General features: G+C 35.0%; 1 protein-coding gene across 2 annotated transcripts in view; it reads right to left on the bottom strand.

Annotated features, from left to right (window-relative positions):
* Positions 1-23,262, bottom strand: part of MED23 (mediator complex subunit 23) — a 55,713-nt gene extending 32,451 nt beyond the window's left edge. Inside the window, exons 1-12 of one of the 2 annotated variants that reach the window (XM_023503213.2) lie at positions 22,962-23,262; positions 20,511-20,542; positions 20,249-20,336; positions 15,892-16,016; positions 14,285-14,396; positions 11,536-11,634; positions 10,421-10,522; positions 9,854-9,923; positions 7,281-7,393; positions 6,505-6,600; positions 5,854-5,871; positions 264-464 (exon numbers count right to left, since the gene is read on the bottom strand). In XM_023503213.2, coding sequence (XP_023358981.1) covers positions 264-464; positions 5,854-5,871; positions 6,505-6,600; positions 7,281-7,393; positions 9,854-9,923; positions 10,421-10,522; positions 11,536-11,634; positions 14,285-14,396; positions 15,892-16,016; positions 20,249-20,336; positions 20,511-20,542; positions 22,962-23,009 — 1,104 coding nt within the window. In that variant the 5' untranslated portion in view covers positions 23,010-23,262. The remainder of the gene's footprint in view (positions 1-263; positions 465-5,853; positions 5,872-6,504; positions 6,601-7,280; positions 7,394-9,853; positions 9,924-10,420; positions 10,523-11,535; positions 11,635-14,284; positions 14,397-15,891; positions 16,017-20,248; positions 20,337-20,510; positions 20,543-22,961) is intronic. The other variant, XM_003769438.4, reaches the window with a different exon arrangement.
* Positions 23,263-23,980: the final 718 nt, after the last annotated feature.

Genomic DNA, 23,980 nt, shown 5'->3' with positions numbered 1-23,980 from the left:
ATAACAATGATAGTTTGTTTTATTACTGAACTTACTATCATCTGACAGAGAGAATCTTAACCTACCTTATCAGGTAATGAAAAAGATAAAATGATCTGCCAAAGATCATGATGGAGCTGAATCTTAGTTTCAGGATTTCTATTTGTCAACACTAAAACTATATCATTAAGGTATGTTCTTTGAAATTACAACCCGATTTAAAAAAAAAAAAAAAACGACACATAAATTAACAATCCTCAATTAAAAAGAAAACTATTACATACCTTTTGATGAAGAGATAAGACCATGTGAGGAAAACTTGCAAATTGGAAAAGTACAAAAAATATGAGCTGGCTTGAGAGGTGCTGCCACAGAAGCTGACTGGTTCCCCCATCATCAAATTTCTCCTCAGTCTCTGAACGTTCCATGGCATAAACAACCAGATCCACCAACTGGTCCTCCAGCACTGGGCAGCGCTGTTTGTGCTGTAGGACAGAGATTAAATACAGTATTCCAAAAGCTTCTTGGTTAGCTTTAAAAGTAATCAGGTAACAAAAAATATTAAACAGAGGCTGGGAAGCATGAAATGAAGTCTGAACTTGTTAAAGTTAGGCTTGTTTATTAAAGCTGCACCATGTTATGTCACAGAAGACAACTTCTTTTCACTAAAAAGCCCTACAACCCTTCCAGAAGACCTCCCAAGACTTTAAACCCAAGTGAAAAAAAACTATTTTTAACCCGATTAATTGCTTTTGTTCAAAACTCTCTGGAAACTCTTGGGTATTCAAAACAATCAGAATTCACATAAAAATTTAGATTTTCAAGGCCTTTGGATGGTTTATGATAGGCTAATAAAGCATTGTGAGCCATTTGCTTGACTTAAAAATTAAAAGGTTTTTGTTTTCTATCTAAATCTTTGAAACACCAATTCATGTAGCTAGGGTCTAAGTCTTTTTGTATAAATTACTTAATTTTATTGTACAAAGACATTTTCTGTACATTCAATCAGCCACAATTCTGACTACCCTTCTACCCCTCCAACAATCCTTTGCAAGTTTGGTCAGAAAACTGCTAAATGTATGCTTTCCTCTTATAAACCCAAACATAATGCAGCTTTAATTTGTAAAACAAAGCAAAAAACTATTTTTTTAAAAAAGAAAAGAACTGAGCTTAAAAACTAAAAATGAAAATGCAATTTCCCTTTCTAGAGGCAAAAAGATTTGTGCTTTGTTTTTCCAAATTGCTTTTGAAAACATACTTAATTAAAAAATATACCCACGCATCCACAAAATTTTAGTTGTTCTTGCATTTTCTTAGTAGCCAGGCAGTTGACATGACAGCCTTTTTTAGTAAACAGAATTGTTAAAGGAGAGATGCCTTTTTCCTATAAAGATGCTATTATTTGCCTTTTGCCATGAAAAAGGGATATGATTTCTCTGATTAAGGAGAAAAGTACAAAAATGGGGATAAATTTGAATAATATACAATGAACAGAATATCCTCTTTTGCATGCTTTTTTGCCAGCTCAAACTTGTAAAGCTACAAATCTAGCTGCACTTTCTTAAGGCATGCAAAAACAGAACAATTAACCAAAACAGTAAGCATCAAGTGCTGTTCCATGTTCTCTCCAAAAACACAATGCCATGATCACAGTTCAATCACGTTACAAGTTTACAAATAGCAATATAAACACCACCAATTGGAAATACAGTACTTTTTCCTCCAAAACTAATCATTATGAAGCAGAGCAAAGTGCAACAGACAACACTACAGACTATTTTGTAATTCAGCATGCAAAACTACTGTGTACAGGGCTTGAAATTCACTAGTTCTGCTAACTACCAACAACCCAAGAAGGGTGTCAAGACGACACAAATTTAGAGTGAAGTCATTCCAAGTATAAAAGAGTCAGAAAATTTTGTGAAAAGAAGTGAAGCCAGGATTTCCAGTAGGAATTTATCACTAGTAATTAGTATTTCTTAGAGAGCAGAAACTGACCAATTGGCGATCTATTCTTCCCTCCCCAATGATGGCTCCCCCCATCAATTTGTTTCAATAAACAAAGAACTAAATGAAATCTATTTGAAAACCTGAGTCAAATTTAGAGCTTCTCTTTAATATCTAAGATTTATTTAAACAAAAAATCAGGATAATACTTACCTACCTATTTCTCAGAAGGGTTGTGGTGGTAAAATAGTTAAGGTCAGTAGAATGATTTAAAGAGGAAAGCCAAAATGTTCATTATTACTGTGAATAATAGGATTCTGACAAAGTGAGAAATACTAGGAAATTCAAAGGAAAAGCCAACATGGTCTTCCATTTAATGAATCTAGAATAAAATGAGCCAATACCCAAAGACTTTCTGTAAGGTCAAAGTGCTTGTTAAGCTCTGCAAACTAAATATAGTATATTACATATGTAAAATATACATTAACTCTTAATTTCCCAGCTTTTACTGGTTCAGACTGCAAATGTTTCTGAAAGTTTAAGTACGTTGTTTTGTTATTTTATAAAACATCAACATACAAAACAACAGAGAGCAAAAGACTATATATATAGTCCATGGATTAAGCAAGAGACTGAATAAAGGAATGAATTTTATATGCATTTGTCTCTAATCACTTTGTAACTAATATAACACTATTTAGGCATCAAAATTCACTTATAAAATAGAAATACTAATATTTATCATCTGATAAGTTAGAGAATCTTGAGAAGTATAAGAAATTAAAACTTAAAGCATTTTGAAATCTCTGGATTAATGTTATCACTTGACTAACAATATTCTACAAGAGTCACTGACTTTTTATTTTTTTTCTGAAGCCAGTCATTTCCAAATTTCTGAAGGCCTTAGTAATATTTTAGCTTAAAAATATTTACTTAAGTGAAACATTTAAGTGTCTATTATGTGCAAAGCCCTCTGCAGAGTACTGGAAACATGGAGATGCCATGCCATCAATGAACTCAAATTAACTTCATTGAAAGCTAGATGTTAATAAAGTACATACTTGAATATTTTAACATTTTATAGTGAAGTGGATTTTAACACTAGTATTTTAATTTAGAATTCAATATTTTAAGTTCTATTTTTAATAACTTAAATTTCAGGATATCTGATTTTAAACCTCTAGCTTAGAAAATCAAGTCATAAAAGATTTAACAAATGCATCCATACATTCACATTTTTCATCATTCACTGAAATGACTAATATAAAGTTTACCATTAGCATACAGTAGTCTTTCTTCTATGTTAATACCTGGTAATGTTAATATTATAAGAGTCCTGTCAATATTCTCATTATGACATTTAAAAGAAAAAAAAAAAGCAAAATTTCATTCTGGGAAATAGGTAATCTTACCAAAAAATCTTAAGATTCATTTTGAAGCTAGAAACTACATTGTTCTAGTCACATTAAAAATTAAGGCAAAAACCCTTTTCTCCAGAACCATATTTCCCACATTTTTTTCCCCCTCTGATCAGGAAACGAATCAGTCTAATAGATTCATGAAACTTTACAAAAAATGTACTCCTGCAACTCCTATATATGACGGCATTGCAAATAGTTAAGGACTGTCTATTAATTGTTAGAAAATGCGACAATAAATTCAAGTACTATGGTGTGACAGAAAATGACTGCAAATCAGAAGACCTGATTTTGAGATTAGTCTCTTATTTATTAGCTCTACAAGGAAAAGGAAATCACTTTGCTTTTCTAAGCCTCAATTTCCTGGTGTACAATGGGGATACTTACATTAACTACATCAGTGTTGTGAAGGAAGCACTTTGCAAGTCACAAATCATATAATTCTAAGCCACTTTTATTAAAGCTTCTCACAACAGAAGTGCATTTTGTTTTTGCAAGTTTATTTAATATAAATTATTCTTTTATCTACACATAAGTCCTAACCTCCAATTTGATGCTAAAGTCTACATTACTGATCTTCAGAGTATTGTGTGAACATTTTATCTTTTAAAAAAGTCTTAATTCCTACTGGAAAATGTAAAAATAGCTCTTGAAAGATATTTAAGCATTAGGTATATTTTTTAAGAGCGGAGAAAGGACAAGAAAGTACAGTATAATATATAGTACTATATTGCTAAAAAAGGACACTAGCTGACCTAATAAATATTTTAAATCATTTGATTCATTGAATGTGTACACTCTTATTTTCTACTCTATTTTCCAACAGGTAAAAATATATTATTAAAAATTGAATTAGCATGTTTGCTTTAATCTATTCAGTTTCTACAAAGCATTACTAATGAAGTATAAAATTTTGATGATGCATATAATACAGTAGGACTGATGTGATAAATGTTCTGTCAGCATTTCCATTATAAACTTTTATTTTTTATGGAATTATTTCTTAGTCATAAAATTTTTTTAGGTTGAAACTTGCTATTGAAATGATTAGCCTAGGACTACACTTGTTTTACCAACATTTTTGGAACTGTTTCAAGCAGTTTCTGGTTTGAGAAAAGCTATTCTCCCAAATGAAAAGACTAGCATAGGTGACTTAAGGAAAATCACATGCAGATTAACTATCATATGTATTAAATGAACACTATCCAGGAAACTAAAAAAGGAGGTGAGATGTGACTAAGGCCTACCATAAAAAACTGGGATTTAGGCATTGTTTGACCATCTTTTTAAAGTCCAACAAATACTTACCTCTGTTCAAGGGAGTGTTGATCAGAGTTATTAAATGGTTTGGTGTTTAAAATGTTCAATGGGAATATACAATCAGATAACTATCATACTGTAGTGTGAAATCATTTGAATTACACGTGTACAAAAGATTGTCCAACAGAGGAAACTTGGTAAAATTTTACTAAGAATAAAAATTAAAATAATAAAAAGATACTGCTACTAGAGTGAGGTTTGGCATGCAAAGTTTCAACACTGAGCAAGTTTTATGGCCAAGCTATATGTCCTTAAAAATAGGGTTTTATAAATGGAAGCACTGGCACAACCTTCACTATAGTATTGCAAACAGCAACGCTATTTTATATATCCTAGACAATAATGTCTTTTTAAAATAAAAAAGTAAGTTTTTCAACTGGTCTATTTTAATATATTGGGCTTAAAATTTTTAAACAAAAACAAATGGAACCACTATTTTCCTTAAAATTTCAAAGGTGAAAAGTCCTGGAAATAGACTTGGGACAGAATAAGAGTTTGGTTGATACAGTTAGGCCATAGCGTATATCCCTCATGACAAGTCAGCTTTCAGAGTAGCTAACTTTTGGAGGAAGCCACTTTTGGCAAAGACTGACACAGAAGAATATTGGTCAAGTAAGTGGGGGCTACCTAAGAACATAAGCTTTCTTAGAAAAGCCCCATATTTCCAAAAAAGCCTTCACTGTAGCAATTTACCACTCCAGTTTTAAAGACAGCGTTTCTCTATTAAAGTGTTTCATTAACAAAGCAACAGAAAGATGTTTTATTTGGGGGTATGGCTTTTTCAATCATTAGGAAAGATGAAGGCCACCACAAATCTATCCACAAGACTAGCTAAAACTGTAGCTTAGCTGTGGAGTTTGAAAAACAAGATGGAGTGGGAAGGGAAAACAGTTCATCAAAAAATGATCGGCTTTAATGAGTAATGACTGTAGTCTTTAGAAAAAAAAAAAAAAGAAAAAAAAAGAAAAAAAATTACACACCAAAAAGGAAAAGAAAAAACCACCAAAAACCAAAGCTATAAAAAAACAACTCTCACATCCCAAGAAGAAATTTTTTAGTGGCCCTGGTCTCAGCATGGTCCTGCCAATTTCAAGCCCCGACCATACACGTATTCTCTAAATGGAATCAGTGGCTACAAAGCGGCCAGCGTATCGTTAGTCACAATACAACAGTAAGGTTGTGAACATACCTGAGCAATGTTCAAGGTCTAGAGCATTGGAGGATGGGCAGGACAAGACAGGACAGAACAAAAATAAAGGAAGAAAAAAAGAAAAGACAAAACAGTGACTATGAGGCCAGCCTCAAGGAACCCAGAGTCAGAACAAGCCCTCCCACATGTCAAACTACTTTAAAACAAACAAAACAACTAAAAAAAAGGAAAAAAGAAGAAAATTCAACTTTCCAATGATGCAATGCTGAAAAATGACAAACAAGGCTGCAAAAACTAAAGACCTGAACGATAGGGGGGAAAAAAGGCAACAAAAACAAAACACAACACTACAACAGCATGAAAACCATTAAGAACAAAATATTAGGATTAAGTCATGTGTAGGTTTATCTGGCAAAAGGTATACTTGAGGCTGGCCTTATAGAAAAAAAAGCAATGCAAAAAAAAAAAAAATCAACTTTCAAAATATCTACTTTTCAATTTAAACATCTCCAAAGCAATAATAAATGATAGGAACAATAGTGTTCAATAAACCTAATATAATTTTAAATAAAAAAGAAAACCACTGAATAGTCCTAAACTGTTTTGCTCAGTTAGCTATAGCAAAGAAAAGAGAAAAGAATAGTGCAGACTCTATGCAGAATTTACTAGGTTTACAGTATAGTACAGTACCTGCTTATTTAAACCTAGCATATTGCAGACCATATCTCTGGAATAAGGTTGCTCCAATACATATCTCAATAAAGCAGTCTGAGGTTCAAACAGATCCTTTAAAAAATAAAGAAAATTATTTGATTCAAGATCAAAATTAGTTTTAACTTTAAGTGATTTGAAAAAAAGTTTAAAATTCTGGAATATATATATATATATATATACACACACACACACACACACACACACACATATGTATTTATTTTTGAGTAAGCAATGTTTAATAGTAATTGTATTACATTTACAGTACTGCTGGCTATCTGATTACTCATTTTTATAGATTTTTGCCTTTGACACATCAAAAAAAAAAAATAAATAAAATCCCATGTTTCTTTCTTATCCAGAATGAATGAAATTCTTAATCACCTTGTGAAAAGTTACTGTCTGAAATTGTCTTAGTCCCTACTATTTACCCTGCCTGTTTACCTAAATGGTCCCTAAAAGGAAAACTTAGTCTACTACCTGAAAATATGGCAGAAAAGGGCCTCTAGAATAGAGGCAGCAACAATGCCATACACTTTTTGAATATGTTTTGAGTAATGTGGAAATTTAATTACGACATCACTATCTTTAATTATATATGTTAACTATACACACACACACACACACACACACACACACACACGTAATGCCTGGGCATCTAAAGATGGCAATTGTACAGAATATGTCTTATGACTAAAGATTACTGTATGGACCAAAAGTTGAATTAAATTCAATTCCTTATGGTAACTACATACCTTATCATATGGTAAAAGGCCTTTCAAAGGAAAACGAAGCGTTGTAGGATCCAATTTCCAGGAATTACAAATGGCACCAGAGTTATTTACCACTGGCAGAAGACTACAGCGCCCTGCATGTATTACACAAAATTCACGTGAGTAAATGCATTACTTAACAAATGCATGGTGCCTCATCTCTGAAGGCCACAAAAATCAAATTTTGTTACAGTAACCTCAAACTGTAACGTATTTACTTAAAAACCATCACACAAAACCTTTTAAGAGAAGTTCTGAAAGTACTCCACAGTCATATTCTATGATCACTACTACCCTTTCTTTCAGATGTTCAAGTGATACCTTAGGGATTTGATGAAAGATGAGTCTCATAACAAACTAAAAAAATTCTGATTCTATTCTATTCTTTTGTGTGTAAAAAGAAAGACAATTTAGATACCAATGCTTGTTTTCCAAATGGGACTTTTTCTTCCAAAGGGGAGAAAAAGTCAATTCAGAGAAAGTGATGGAATACTATTGTGCTATCAGAAACAAACTCAAATGATCTTAGAAAAACATGGACAGACTTACATGAAATAATGAAGTGAAATGAGTTGTATACAGTAACAGCAATGTTTTTAATAACAACTTTGAGGGAATAAGTTATTTGGATCATTATAATTATACCAATTAACTACAAAGGACATATAAAGACACTATATGCAGTGATAAAGAACTGATTTAAAAAAGTATATATGGAATGATTTTACAAATACATACATATTTGTGTATGTAGTAGTATGTAGCTAGTGATAGCCACCTCTAAGGCAGAGAAGCAAGAGGAAGAAAAAAATTTACATGATAACTTTACTATATATTTAATAGGAATTGCAAATTGGACTTAATAGGTTTGCAGTTTCATGTGTGATCTTTTAAAAATTATATTCTTATGAAAATTCTTGTTCTATTCCATAAATTGCCTTTAAAAACAAAGAATGCAAGCACCATCAGCACGCAAACTATCTTTTTGTTTATGTTTGTACTGCCAACTCTTACCAGTCTGACATATAGTAACTTTAATAAATGCTTATTGACTGATGAACTATTAAAAAAAAAAAGAAAGAAAAGAAACAAATTAAATAGAAACTAAAGAAAAATTCTCTACCAAAATGAACAATCTCTAAGGTAACAATTTTAAATTCTAATACAAGGTCAAACATCAGAGGCAATCTTTGTGCCAAAGTGATCATAATTCACTGAGGAGGTACTGGTACTGTATGTGGGGTTTAGGGACTGATTTCATTGTGTGACCCTCAGCATGCCACTTCACTTGTTTGGGCTCCCTCATGTATAAAATGAGGGAGCTGGACTACATGACCTCCCAAATGCTTTTAATTCTGCATCAGTAATATTAGGATGGTAATGTTGACAATGTCTGCCCAACTTTTAACTTTTCTGAGAAATTTTTAAAACCTGCATGTACAGAAACAGTTCACTGATATAAAACTGATACTGGTGAAGAAACATGGTTCAAAAAACACAGCATACTAAGAGGCAGAAAACCTGGGTTCAAATCAGTTTTTAACTGTTATCACATATTTTCCTCATTTGAAAATGGGAAAATAGCACTTTTTATCTCACTAGGATATAAGGATCAATCCCATGCTAAATACTGTCTACTAAATGATGACTGAGGGAAAGAGAAAGCAGGTTGTGGGAGAAAGACAGTAAGTTAAGCTAAGGATGTAATGGAAGAAAATTAACAGAAAAGAAAAGCAATCAGTCTTCAAATGTAGAAAATTACATATCACCTATCAATTTACACTTAACTACTTTTCTATTACTCTCATTTTACCTTTATGAACGCATAAGAGAGTAAGAGACTCAAACTGAAATAGGAGTATTATGACAGACATTTCAGCCCTCATCTGCATGCATCCTATTAAATATTTAAGAGCTCCTGGGTGACAAAAGCTTAAGCAGGCATGTCATTTCTGCATCTGGTGCATATTTGGAAGATTGCTGGCCTGTATGTGAAGAGTAAAGACCATTTCTGAAGGTAATGTAATCCTTAAGAATGTCCTGAAGTGTATCCATGCACAGACAAACTGGAAAACAACATGTTTAAGTTCTTTGAGACCACACAAGACACCTAACAGACCATGTTAAATCCAAAGAGTCAAAGAAGTAGATAAATAAACAAGTTTGACATAGAGTGGGTTGCAGTCTTCCAGAATCTTTCCAATGCTTTGGGATTCTCTAGTGTTTAACGCCTTGTTTTTCCATATCGCCAGGAACAAAATCTCCTTCAAAGTGGTGAAGCCACTGAGCCAATAAGAAAGACACAATCTGGATAGGTGTCCTTTTCCTTACTTTTCTCTCACTTTAAAACAAACTGTACTCCTTACAAACCAATTTTATCAAAATTAAATTCTTCTATTAAACCTATGTTCCTATGCTCTCAAAGATGCTAAAATGTCACCATCAAAAACCAAATGCTTAGAAACAGACTTTTCTGCTACTGCAATTCAATAGTTACACAATAAATTTGGAAACTTATATTGATAGTAACATTTTACCTTTTAATTTAGTCTTACCACAAATGGAGTTTATCCTTGCTGTGGGCCTGAAGGTATCCACAAAGTCTGATACAAGGTTGCCTAGTAACTTAAAATAAAAACAAGGCAGATTTGGTATGTATGGTTCAAATCTCAAAGAGTATTTACTTAAAAGTTGTCACTTTGATTTCCTGAATTCAGTCAAATACAGAGCCTTATGTACAAGAATGTAGATGAGACATTGTGATTTCATTATTATAGGGAATTCCCAGGTGAGGAAAACACAATCAATAAAATGCGAAGAGTTCAAGGTCACAAAAACAAAAACATGTCAGTGGAAGGAGTTTAATCCAAGTATTTCTTGATTTGGAGACTGGCTCTCTAACAACTTTTTTGTTTTTTAAAATATGTACAGTTTAATTTGTGGTAAATGAAACTCTCAAAATTAAATTTGCCATCCTCTATGGTCACAAGAAGAAAAAGTATGGGGGGAAAAGTATTGGAAAACAGTCTACTTTGGGCCAATGTTTAGTTAGTGCATCCAAATTAGTACGGCAATATCCCAATTAGTTGTAAACACCTAACAATGGAATTGATAAAACTTACCCAATGTGGAAGTTTCCCCTCAGGATATAATTTTCTGATCTCAGTAACTGCAAAATAGGCTGGTAGTAAACAGGCATTTCGTTCCAAAATATATGCTATAACCTGTAATAAGATACAAATTTGATTCAAGCCAAATCAAATTTTCTTTGACGGATTTTTCATTTTTAAATCACTGTCAAAGATTTTAAGACACCTCACTTGCAACATCAGAGATTAATCTATACATGACGGATTTAGTTTAAGTATAAAGAAGCAGTTTTCACATAATGAGGATAATTAAAACAATGGAGTAAATTGTTGACAAATTGATTTCCTACAAGGGCGAAGCCTTTAAAACAAGGCCGAAGCCTTTAAAACAAGGCCAATGACTAAGAATAGGCATAAACCTGTATTCCCTGCTCCTGGAGAGGCTGAGATTGATAGATTGAGCTTGAAAGGTCTAAATTAAAGAAGGGCTAAAACAACTGAGTAGCTGAAATAAATACTATATTAATATGATAGGCTCCCAGAAGCAGGGGATCAGCAAAATACCTAAAGCAGAACAAATTTCCATTGAGGGTAGAAATGGAACAGGCCAAAATTTCAAGCCAATCAGTAGTGGGATAAAGCTCATGAATAGCTGCTGTACTTCCAGCCTGGACAAGGTAGGGATATTCAGTCTCAAAACTAACAAACAAATAAACAATGTAGGACTAGTGATGAAAGCAGAGAGAATAGACTAGATTTCTGGTCTCTAAAGTGTTACTCTGCACAGCACAGAATAAATGAAAGTATTCCAAGTCCTTTAGGTCTCTTATAATGTTATTAATAACATACGAATAGCTATACTTGTCTTTATCAAATATTCTTATTATGTTTAATAAAATTAAATCCCATAAGAATTTTTTATTAATTTAAAGCAATACAATTCTATTAGTATTAAACAGATTTTTTTCCCTTCCTCTTTCTTTTTTTTGGTGGTAAGTAAAAAGAAAATAGACAAGTGGTCTGTAAGGTTTTTTTTTTTTTTCCAGTATTACATGGAGCCTAGAAATCTGAAAACTAGTAGACTGAACAGACCGAAAGAGTTCTTTGGAATGAAAATTAGAAATACAATTCAGATGCATATATGTTACCTCTCTTGCTGCTAGAAGTTGCTGTACCACAGCTGAGCTCACAGTATTGGGTATTGTTAAGATTTTCTCCAAAATCACTTTTAAGAGATCTCGTACACCCTGATGTTGGAGAAGGAAAGCATGGAAAAAAAGAAAAACTAAGTTAAAACTGAGAAATCTGTGTTCAGTCTTTTTTGAAAAAGTAAAAAGTACAGAATATTTCAGAAGGAGAAACTTTACCTCTTGGTCCACATTTTTTAAAACCAAATAAAACATTAGTTCTTTTAACTATGGTTTGTTCAAATTCAAGAAGTTAATATCTATAGTTAAAAAATAATCCAACTTTTATTAAATAGAACAAACTACGTAGATGCTTTAGAGGAAAGAGGAATAGATATCACCACACTTTGTGATATACATAGTTATCACTAAGTACTCTTTCTAAATTCAGTTCCAGTATTTGCAACTATTGTTTAAGTTCAATCTACTTTAAAAAGACTTAGATTGATGATCTGATAATACTGCAGAGAATAAAAGAATTTTAAAAGGGCCCAGAAGGGAAAAAAAAAAATTTTTGTACAAATTTTTTTTTTTTGTCAAAACAATGGAATATATTTGAACATGGCTGAAGTTTCAAGCACAGATTACAAGCTATGCTGAACTCCTCCATAAGTAATCCTTTCTACTATAAGTTAATTTTATTTCCTGTCTTCTATGAACTAATTCTATTTGCTTTGTTGCTTTTGTTTATTCATATATTCTCCTCTTCCCTTTCTTTCAATTCATATTCATTCCTTAGCTATGATTTGTGAGGCATTTAATAAATGATTGATAATCTAGTACAAAATATAGCTCAACATTTGCCTACATTGAAACCTTTTCTGACTAATCCCTATCCTATTCTGTTTAACCTAATTGCCTAAAGACAGAAAATATTCTTAGAGAAACTGGAATAAACAAGTGAAAATAATATCAGATTCTTTTAATCACAACCCTGCTTGATTCATTTGTTTTGTAATTGTTCTCAAGTGATGCAAGCCTATGTTTTCTTTCTCCAATTATCTACTATCATTGATAACAGGTTCTTTCTTCTAAAAACTTTCCCAAAGAGGAAAGTATCTTAAGATTTTGTCCAAGATAGTCTGTCTCTCTCTCTCACTATACTCTTCCCTTGGTGACATAACCAGCTCACAGGGTTTTAATTATAATCACTATTTTGATGACTCCCAAAATTTTTTATCCAGCCCTAATTTTACACCACTCTTCCATCACCAAAATTAGGTTATTTCACAAAGGATGTCCTGTAGGTAGCTCAAACGCACCATGATAAGTCAGAATTCATTATCTTTTCCTTCAAACACTTTAGTTTCACACTACCTATATTTCCATAAAGGGCAACATCATCCTTTATGTCATCTAGGTTTGAAATCTTGAAATCAACCCCCCAACTTTTCATTTTCTATCACTTCACATATCCATTCAATTGTCAAGTCTTGTTATTTCTATTTCTACAATATCTTCCACATCCAGCTAGGTGATAGAATACCAAGTCTGGAGTCAGGAAGATAAGTTCAAATCTGGCCTCAGATATTCACCACTTGTGTGACTCTAGGTAAGTCATTGAACCATGGCACATAGCAAACATTTAATAATTCCTTCTTTCCCTCTAGTCAGCTGACCACCATAGGTCAGGCTCTCATCACCTTTTCCCCAGGTTATTCCAATAGCCTCTTAATTGGTATTCATGCCTCATATATCTTTCTCCCCACCTCCCAATCATCAATCATATTCCACAATGCTGCCAAAATGACTTTCCTAAAGTATAGGTCTGACCATGTTACTATGCTATGCAATAAACGCTTCTTCCTATTGCCTCTAGGAGCAAATATGAACACACCCCTTTAGCAACAAAAGACCTTCACAATAAGAACTGGGTACCATAAAGCTTTCCAACTTTATTTTACATTATTCTTTCCACATTCTACACTTTATTCAAATTGGTCTTTTTTGTAAAAACTCACACAGGACATCTTTATACTTTAGTACTGGCTGTCTCCCATGCCTGGAATGGATTTCCTTGTTATTTCCACTTCTTGGAATCTTGTTTCCTTAAGGACTCAGTTCAAATACCACTTTCCACAACCCGATCTACCCGGTTTCTAATGCCTTTCTCTAAAATGCAGCTGGCATTTTGTATATTTTTCTACATTTTTTAAGGACTTATTTTCTACTCCAATTTAATGTAAGCACCTCATTTTTGTCTTTATGTTATCCAAGGCCCATCAGTTTCTCACACAGAGAAAGCACTGAATAAATGCTTAATAGTTGTTTGATACTATATACTAAGCTGGTTGTCAAAATAAGCAAACACTTTCTTCTGTATGTATTAGGATGTACTTTTAAATAATGGCTAACAAAAATAAGAATGTTAAGTCATTTGCATTGATTCTTCTATACAAAAACTAGAATCCTTTCCAGAACTGTGACAGTTGTATAAGATCAAAGACACTGAAAACGCAAAAAAGCATTCCTGTTGTGTACTCTCAATTAGTCTGAAAAATTTACCCAGCACAACAATCAAAATATACTTCTGAGCTCACAGTTTAAAAAAAAAACAATTCTTTAGAGCCCTCTTCAGAATTTAGAAAATAAACTACTTTACATAAGCATATAATTTTAAGGGCATCAAGAATACTACCATGTAAAATGAAATAACCATATTATCACATTAAAAAGTAAAAATCACTCCAAGTAACTAAAAATATACTACCTTGTAATCCACACCACCAATTATTTTCCGAACCAGTTTAAATGTCAATGCCCAAAGTTGTGTTCTTTCCCATTCAAGCGTATCAGAGTTTATCAGGGATTCACAAACCATTCTATAGAAAAGAAATATCAGTTTTAAAACACAAGTATATACTTAAGAAACAAGAGATTTAATATAAAGCAGATTTATAGATGTTGTAGATCTATTATGACTGTTGTTCATTTCATCATGTTTGGTTTACAATTTCCATAATATCTTATTATATGTACGGTACAAGGATGTTTGCTCCCTAGAATTGTGTAACCCACAAGTACTGTCTTTCCTCAAAAGGAATATAATCAAGTCAATATTACTTGCACAAAATATATACATGCACATACCATTTATACAAATTTACAGTACTACTTGCCTCTATTACCACACTATTCTGTATTGTGAAATGGAAGTTTGCTCTCTCTATGCAATAAGTAGAATCACAAGGGGAGCTAGAGGAACATAAGCTTTGATTTCTTACTTGAGAGAATATCCAAAAGCTACCATAGATTTAATAATTCTGATTCAAGCCCTTATCAATTGGTTATTATGCTACAAGTACTTATGGCTTTTCCCCTCTTTTGCTTTCAACCTCTAAAACTAGCTAATATCTCCTTGTCTTCCAATATCATAAGTATTCAGATGGATCCAAACAGTACCACTTAATGGACCCGTTTCTTATCAGGTAAATATTGAGTTTCCTTTGCTTCTCACTAACTACTGTGGCTACTATATTACCACATAATCACCTTTTTGAAGAGATATTTGCTAAGTGAAGGAATTGAAATATTTGAGGGAAACTGTTAAAAAGTTTTACTCTCGTTTTTAAACCACTTAATTCAGAATTTTCATTCCAATTGCTACAGTGAGTGATCCTAACAGTATACAAACAAGAATTTTAAAACTTAAGAAATTTTTTTTACAAACTGCTTTCCCTTAATCATAAAAAGGGTTGTTCAACGGTGTCTAATACATTTTATGTTCATATAAATATAAAATGTAATTATATGAATAACAGAATTATTAAATCACACTAAGCAAGTAGAATTTTTGAACAGTAGATAAAAGTTACAGGAAGCTACAAGGTACATTTTTGTCACTAATCTTCTGTAGATAGAAAAATGTATCCACAATGAAAGGCAAAGCTAAACAGATTTAATACAAGGAAAATTTGCCAAAGTAAAGCTTCAGTTGTAAAAATAATAGCAACAGGAAATCAAATGTTGGTGCCTCATGAAATGATCAGCATCACTGAAATTTAAAAATGAACTCCTTTGTGTGGATAAAAAGTCACTGTTTTTACAGAGCAGTGTCTTCCACCAGCAATGAAACTGAATTTTAAGTGAAGAAATCAGGATGGTTATTTATGACTAAGGGACTGTGGACTTAGCTAAATGTTTTCTTCATGTTATCTTTTCTCTAATAACTGAGATCTATTTTCTTAACAGTGCATGGAACACTACATTCATTTGTCAAAATTTTTTACCCAAACCCTTTATCCTAACTATATTATCAATAGTAAGTCAATCTAGGCAAAGGCATCCTAGATTGTTCTTTCTTAATTTTGGACAGACCTGGGTGGAAGAAGACCAGTTTCTACTGCCATTCCTAGGCAATCATAAAGAAAAGATATTCTCTTAGGGCTGTGTTGGCTATGAATGAACCGAACAATCCATTGGATGCACTGCTCATGAGACTCCTGAAAAAGAATGCAAATGTTCAGTTATAATTTGCTAGCGGCCCATAAGCAATTGAAATATTCAACTATAAGTATTAAAAATTAAGAAAGATAAAAAATTCAGATATGTCTTATTTACTCAGGTATTTTAATAAGCAATTAGAACAAAATGTTATTAAATTAATATGGCACCAGAAAATATTCTCATAGTCTGTGGAAGAGACAGTCTTCATCAAATTTCTTTGTTGTAAATTAGCAAAGGAAAAGAAATACTTGGAGACCAGGAAAGTAAAGAGAAGAGTTACACATATAACTCTTATCCTTTTTCTCCTCAAAATGCCAGAATCTTTTTTTTTCCCCTGAAAGATATGCTATTTTGAGGAATTCTTTGGGAGTTCATGTTAGAAAGTTTAAAAAACAAAGAGGTAAATAGTTTTGAAGGCTAAGTGCTACTTGTAAGGCAGGTAAAAGACATAATAGCCATTTGTCTAAGCTTTCATTAGTTACAATGCAAATGATACAGAAACAGATATTTTCATTATAGAAATGGAAGAGGAAGTTTTGTGGCTTCAATAGCCTTCAGTTTCTGTAGCTGTTTTTGTACTAAACACTAAACACAATGCTTGGCACATAGCATGTGATTAATAGATGCTTGTTGGGTCAGAAGCTACCAAATGACCCACGGGATTTCTTCAAATGCAGTATTTTTCCTGTATCTCATGTCTTTACTATATAGGGAAACATTCTTGCCTCTTCCTTAGATGTATAATTTTCCAATTCCAGCTCTGCTCAACAAAGAGAACAGGTTGACTAGTTTTGTCCCAATTCTGTATAGGCAAAAGGGAGGGTATCACAGTGGGAATGGGGGCATTTCAGTGGATTGTCCTAATAACAAGAGGATTCTTGACATTCCATATAAACACTTGCTTACTGAATGAAGACACTCAATAGGTTTTGTAGATCAGACGCTGTCTAGTCACTCCAACCTTATATATCTATCACAACCTGTCTGTGAGATAACACCCTATTTTTGAAGATTAGATACCTTCTTGCCTTTTGTTGGGAGGAAGGCAACTAGATTTTTGGAGTGATGTTAAATTGTAGGAAGGGAAGATGTTTAGCTGATTTCCCTAGATCCTGATAGAGGGGTACTAGTAGATGAAAATATTCTACCTGGAATTTATGACCAAAGAAGAACTAGAGATCATTACTGATCACAAAATAGAAAATTTCGACTATATCAAACTGAAAAGTTTTTGTACAAACAAAACTAATGCAGACAAGATTAGAAGGGAAGCAATAAACTGGGAAAACATTTTTATAGTCAAAGGTTCTGATAAAGGCCTCATTTCCAAAATATATAGAGAATTGACTCTAATTTTAAAAAATCAAGCCATTCTCCAATTGATAAATGGTCAAAGGATACTAATAGACAATTCTCAGATGAAGAAATTGAAACTATTTCTAACCATATGAAAAGAAGCTCCAAGTCATTATTAATTAGAGAAATGCAAATTAAGACAACTGTGAGATACCATTACACACCGGTCAGATTGGCTAGAATGACAGGGAAAGATAATGCGCAATGTTGGAGGGGATGTGGGAAAATAGGGACACTAATACATTGTTGGTGGAACTGTGAATACATCCAACCATTCTGGAGAGCAATTTGGAACTATGCTCAAAAAGTTATCAAACTGTGCATACCCTTTGATCCAGCAGTGTTACTACTGGGCTTATAGCCCAAAGAGATCATAAAGAAGGGAAAGGGACCTGTATGTGCAAGAATGTTTGTGGCAGCCCTTTTTATAGTAGCTAGAAACTGGAAACTGAGTGGATGCCCATCAGTTGGAGAATGGCTGAATAAATTGTGGTATATGAATATTATGGAATATTATTTTTCTGTCAGAAATGACCAACAGGATGATTTCAGAAAGGCCTGGAGAGACTTACACGAACTGATGCTGAGTGAAACGATCAGGGCCAAGAGATCATTATATACTTCAACAACAATACTAGATGATGACCAGTTCTGATAGACCTGGCCACCCTCAGCAATGAGATCAACTAAATCATTTCCAATGGAGCAGTAATGAACTGAACCAGCTACGCCCAGTGAAAGAACTCTGGGAGATGACTAAAAATCATTACATTGAATTCCCAATCCCTATATTTTTGTCCACCTGCATTTTTGATTTCCTTCACAAGCTCATTGTACAATATTTCAGAGTCTGATTCTATTTGTACAGCAAAATAACGGTTTGGTCATGTATACTTATTGTGTATCTAATTTATATTTTAATATATTTAACATCTACTGGTCATCCTGCCATCTGGGGGGGAGGGGGGGTAAGAGAGGAAAAATTGGAACAAGAGGTTTGGCAATTGTCAATGCTGTAAAGTTACCCATACATATAACCTGTAAATAAAAGGCTATTAAAAATATATATATATTTCTTCCCATCCTTCTAGTGTTGCCTTCTTTTGTATGGGATACTCAGGGAAGACTGGCATTTCATGTAAGAGGTCACGCTAAATCACATTCGAGGTTATTCATCCACTCTTTGTGTCTATCTTTACTCAACTCTTACCTGTGGTTCCATGAAGCTATATCATGCACAGTGGTCACAGCCTGGTGAACCACTTCAACAGATGGACTAAAGTAACTTGAGGGAAACTAACAGATCTCAAAACTATAGGTGAGTTAGGGAGAAGATCTACTGGAAGCATGTGAAGACTTTCTATGATGAAATGCGCAGATGAGAATAATTTGTTCCAATAGTCATGAAGATGGTTGAAGCAGGTACCATGGAAAGAGAAGATGCCAATATCATCCACTGTATCCTGAGCCATCATCAGCCTTGACATTTGTCCAGCCATTGAACTTTGATGACTCGGGAAGAAAGAGGCCGACAACGTGGTACAATTCTGCCTCAGTTAAATCCAATTCATGTTCCAAGTCAAGACATGCCCAGTGATGTCATAAAGTCTCTTTGAAAAAGAAGGCTGAAAAAGTACGAGTATTGTTCCCACAACTGTGGCATCAATATCTGTTGCTCTCTATAATTGGCCCTGTCTTAGACAAAGAGCCAACCTATGTGATGGTTATGGTTTTAGTAAGAAGGTAGATAGAAGTTTGTCAGCCCCAGTTTTACAGATAAGGAAGCTGAGATACAAAGAGACTAAGTGGCTTGCCCAAGTTATACAAGTATTTGTGAGACATTTGGAAGTGTAATTAATACAACTTAGATTTGTTACTATTTCCCATATACTATTCTGTCTCATGATATACTTTACTAATTCTTCTATTTTCTCTTTTTAGCGAATACATTACATTATCACTTCTAAGTTTTAATTGAGAGAAAATTAGTTATTTTTTTTATATCATGACTTCCTTTGGCTGTCTGGTGAAAGCTATAGAACTCCCTCTTCCCAACGTTTTTAAATGTCTAAAAATAAAATATGTAAGGGTACAAAGAAAATGCTATCAAAAAATTTTCCCCAAAAAAACAAGTTCAAAGACTACAGTATAAGAAATCTATAGGATAGTTCAATCTTGTTATTTTATAGATATTGAAACCGAGGTTCATGAGGGAGCAAATGATTCACCCAAAGTCATGAAGCTAGTTCATGGCGAAGCTAAGATTAAAAGTCAGGCTGCCTATCCTTAAAATAGCTGACTCTGCAAAAAATCCAAAGGAGTAGGCCCCTGCCTTGACTTCTATCAGTGTTCCTGTCTTCCCTGATTTTCCAAATGAAAGGGTCTTTACTATATTTTGTATCCCCAAGTACAAAAATCCTTACTTTGGCACTACTAATTCCTGCCATTTCTGAATGCAAGAAAATGAAAAGGATGCTTGGTTCCTATGTTGTAAATTGACTTTTTTGGTCTTCCAAAGTTTTATAGGAAAGTTATTATATGGATTTTGAAGACATTAAAATGTTGTTTAGTTTGACAGAATAAATTTTTCTTCTACCCCAAACCACCAAAACAGAAATGGGCTACTAGAATTTTTAAAAATAGTATGGAGGGCTGCTTATATTAGTGCAATAAAATGGACTATATAGGAGTTTTAGTCCTGGTTTCCCCACCTACAGCAAGTAACTATACATATTAACTATATATATTATAACATATATACATAGACCGTTTTTTCATCTCCCAAATTCTTGTCCTATCGCTCTCAGAGGACTTATAAGGATCAAATCAAAATACTACATAAGATGTTATTATTTAAACTTTTAGTACTCACCTGTGAAAGACTACCCCAAAACTGCCTGAAAGCTCCCAAACAGCTGATAAGTTTTGTTTTTTCATCTTCTGGTGTATCCATAAACATGCTAAAGAAAGAAAATAACTGTTACCAATTGCCACAAATGGTAACTATCCTAATTAAAAGTAACCCCAGAGAGGTTATTACCTCCTCATTACCTCCCAAAACTAGAGAAGGGAAGAAGAAACGAAAACAAAAATGGATACTCCATAAAAGGATTTTTATCTGGCATTACACTTACCCTGGAAAGGCCTCTTCTATGATTTCTGTTTTCTGTAAAATAAGCAAGCAAAAAAATTCCATTAAATTTTAAGAGGATTTACACATATTCCCAATTTGTCTGGGCTCTCTATTTGCTGTGATATATTCAATTAACTACTTAATTTCTGTCGGGTTTAATCAAATTGAACCTTTTTCAAAATAAAGAATTCAAACTAGTTTGGGGTTGCTGATCAACTAGCATTTATTAAACATCTACTGAATTGTGCATATAAAGAAATAAATGAAACAGTCCCTGTTCTCAACTTCTAACAAAGGAAACTCTCTTGTGAACTAAGGCATACTTGCTGGATCTCAGCTTCTTATCTATAAAATAAGGAGTCTGAGTTAGATACCTCTAAAATCTGTTTTCACTCCAATACTAATAAATATATGAAAAATATGCACAAATACAAGATAATTTCAGGGGAATAACACCAGTAGCTAAAAGGACCAAGTAAGGCATCATGTAAAAGGTGGCCCTTGAGTAACTCTGAAGGACTAGGAAATCAAGTGGCTGAGAAAAGGGGGTCCATCTGAGGTATGAGCAAACTTCTGAGCAAAAAAAAGTGAAAGCTTCCATGGAGGCTCAGAAATCTTGGCACAGAGTGCTCTTGGCAATAGGTACAATTGCATATGACCCCTGTTAAGGTGGACAGCAACTGATGGAGCCTCCCTGAAGCCTCCTTACTTGACTCAGGCTTACCCCTCATTTGGTCTCAGCATCAGCTAGGACTGCATCAACTTTGGAGAAAGGGGAGGAATCAATGGGTCTTGGCAAACCGTAGGCTCAATATGAAGAGTCTACAATGAGATGGCAACCAAAAAAGCTCATGGAATTTTGGGTTGCATTAAAAGAGGGACCTAAGTTTTCCAATACCAGAAGTGAAAAACCCATTGAATTGTCCTGCAATGTCACTTTTAGAATACTGTGCTCAGTTCTAGGCTCAAAGAAGCAAGCCTGACCAACATCATGTTCCTGCTCAGGAGGCTCCAGTGGTTCCCAAGTGACATGAAAGTTACTAGATGGATACATTTTGAAAACATTACACTGAGTTGCAGTTATGTAGTGTGATGTGATCAATCTTACTCCCACCTGACACTGATACATTGTTGGTGGAGTTGTGAACGAATCCAACCATTCTGGAGAGCAATCTGGAATTATGCCCAAAAAGTTATCAAACTGTGCATACCTTTGATCCAGCAGTGCTACTACTGGGTTTATACCCCAAGGAGATACTAAAGAAGGGAAAGGGACCAGTATGTGTCAAAATGTTTGTGGCAGCCCTCTTTGTAGTGGCCAGAAACTGGAAATGAATGGATGCCCATCAATTGGAAAATGGTTGGGTAAATTGTATATGAATGTTATGGAATATTATTGTTCTGTAAGAAATGACCAGCAGGATAAATACAGAGAGGCTTGGAGAGACTTACATGAACTGATGCTAAGTGAAATGAGCAAAACCAGGAGATCATTATATACTTCAACAACGATACTGTATGAGGATGTATTCGGATGGAAGTGGATTTCTTTGACATAGAGACCTAATTCTGTTTCAATTGATCAATGATGGACAGAAGCAGCTACACCCAAAGAAAAAAACACTGGGAAATGAATGTAAACTGTTTGCATTTTTGTCTTTCTTCCTGGGTTATTTTTACCTTCTGAATCCAATTCTCCCTGTGCAACAAGAGAACTGTTTGGATCTGCACACATACATTGTATCTAGGTTATACTAGGACATATTCAACATATATAGGACTGCTTGCCATCTAGGGGAGGGGGTGGGAGGGAAAAATCGGAACAGAAGTGAGTGCAAGGGATAATGTTGTAAAAAATTACCCTGGCATGGGTTCTGTCAATAAAAAGTTATTATAAAAAAAAAAAAAAATCTTACTCCCACCTGGAAAGCTAGGCTCAAATTTAGAATCTTATGCCTGCCATGTCTGCAATCTTCTTACGCGCTGCTCCCTTTTGCATATTTATAATTCAGGCTTCTGGCTGGCTCTCCAGCCTCCAGGCTTTTGCTCTGGCTGTCCCTCACGCCTGGGCACGCTCTCCCGAGTGCCCTTCAAGGCTCAGCTCATATTCTACCTTCTGCAAGAATCCCTTCCCGGTCGCTCGGCGCAGGAGCTTCCCCTCATTTCCCTTCTATCTGACCGGGAGAGCTTTTTGCATTTTGTCCCCCCTCCCCTTAGCCTGCGGGTCCCGTGCGGGGACGGCCCGGTTTTGCTTTTCTTTGTATCCTCAGCGCCTAACCCTGGGCCTGGCACACAGTAGGCACACAATACTTGTTGAATGTCCAAACAGGCTCCCAAACAACGCTAAAAAAAAAAAAAAAAAAAAAAAAAGCCGGGGAGGCGATCTTTCCCTTCCCCCCTTCCCAAGGCTGGCTGGGGTACTGCGAACCATCAGCACGGGCTCCGGACTCACCACGACCTCCTCAAAAATGCTCTGCAGCTGCGTCTCCATCTGCACCATGGCGGCGGGTCCGGGCCCAGAGCGCTCCTCCTTTGCTCGTGTCTCGGGCTCCGCCACAGCCCAGGGAGGCCCGGCTCGAACGTGGGCGCCGCGAGCTGGGCGCCGCGCGCTCGGGCCCCTCCCTCGGCGCCGAACGCTGGGCGAGGAACCGCAGAGCCGGGTACCCAGCGCGGCCCCCGAGGGACACCCGGCTCCTTCCCTCCCTCCCGGAAACGCCGGGCGGAGGCGCAAGCCAACAACTGGGCACTTCCGGGAGGCGCGAGAGAAGCGCGGCGAGACCTCCTAGCCAATCACGCAGAGGCTCCGCCCCCACGGGAAGTGCCTTTCTCCACTCGCCCCGCCCCTCATCCTTCCTAACCCGTTTGTCCGCTGAGGAATCCTCCCAGCCTGGACGCTTTTAGGCTCCTCCCACCGCCACCCCTAACCTCTTACAGAACAGCTTTCACTCTATTTTAGGCAGAATGTCTCCAGCGCTTAGCTTCGCCTCTGGCACATAGCAGCGGCTTTAATAAAGATCGCTTGCCGTCTGCTTGAAGACGTTTCTGTTGGAACCTTCGTGGTTGTCATGCACCTCTGTGCGTTGTTAATTTTGAAAATGAATTTTATCCCATCTTTTATTGACACTAGGCAGCAAAATGGACTTTTCCTTAAAATAATCAGCAGCATCTATTTAAAACCATCATATGTAATGGGGACAAACTGGAACCATTCCCAATAAGATCAGGAGTGAAACAAGGTTGCCCACTATCACCGTTACTATTTAATATTGTATTAGACACTAGGCAGCAAGACGGCACAGTGGATAGATAGCTCCTAGAATCAGGAACACCTGAGTTCAAAATTGACCCCACATTCTTACTAACTGTGCGACCCTGGGCAAGTCATGTAACTGCTGTCTGCCTCAGTTTCCTCATCTGTAAAATGAGCGTAATAATAATAGCGCTTACCTGCCTTCCAATGTGGTTGTTATG

The sequence above is a fragment of the Sarcophilus harrisii genome, chromosome 4 (assembly GCF_902635505.1).
Source record: "Sarcophilus harrisii chromosome 4, mSarHar1.11, whole genome shotgun sequence".
Classification (NCBI taxonomy): domain Eukaryota; kingdom Metazoa; phylum Chordata; class Mammalia; order Dasyuromorphia; family Dasyuridae; genus Sarcophilus; species Sarcophilus harrisii.
The sequence above is the reverse complement of the archived record's forward strand: the minus strand, read 5'-3'. Positions and strand labels throughout refer to the sequence as shown.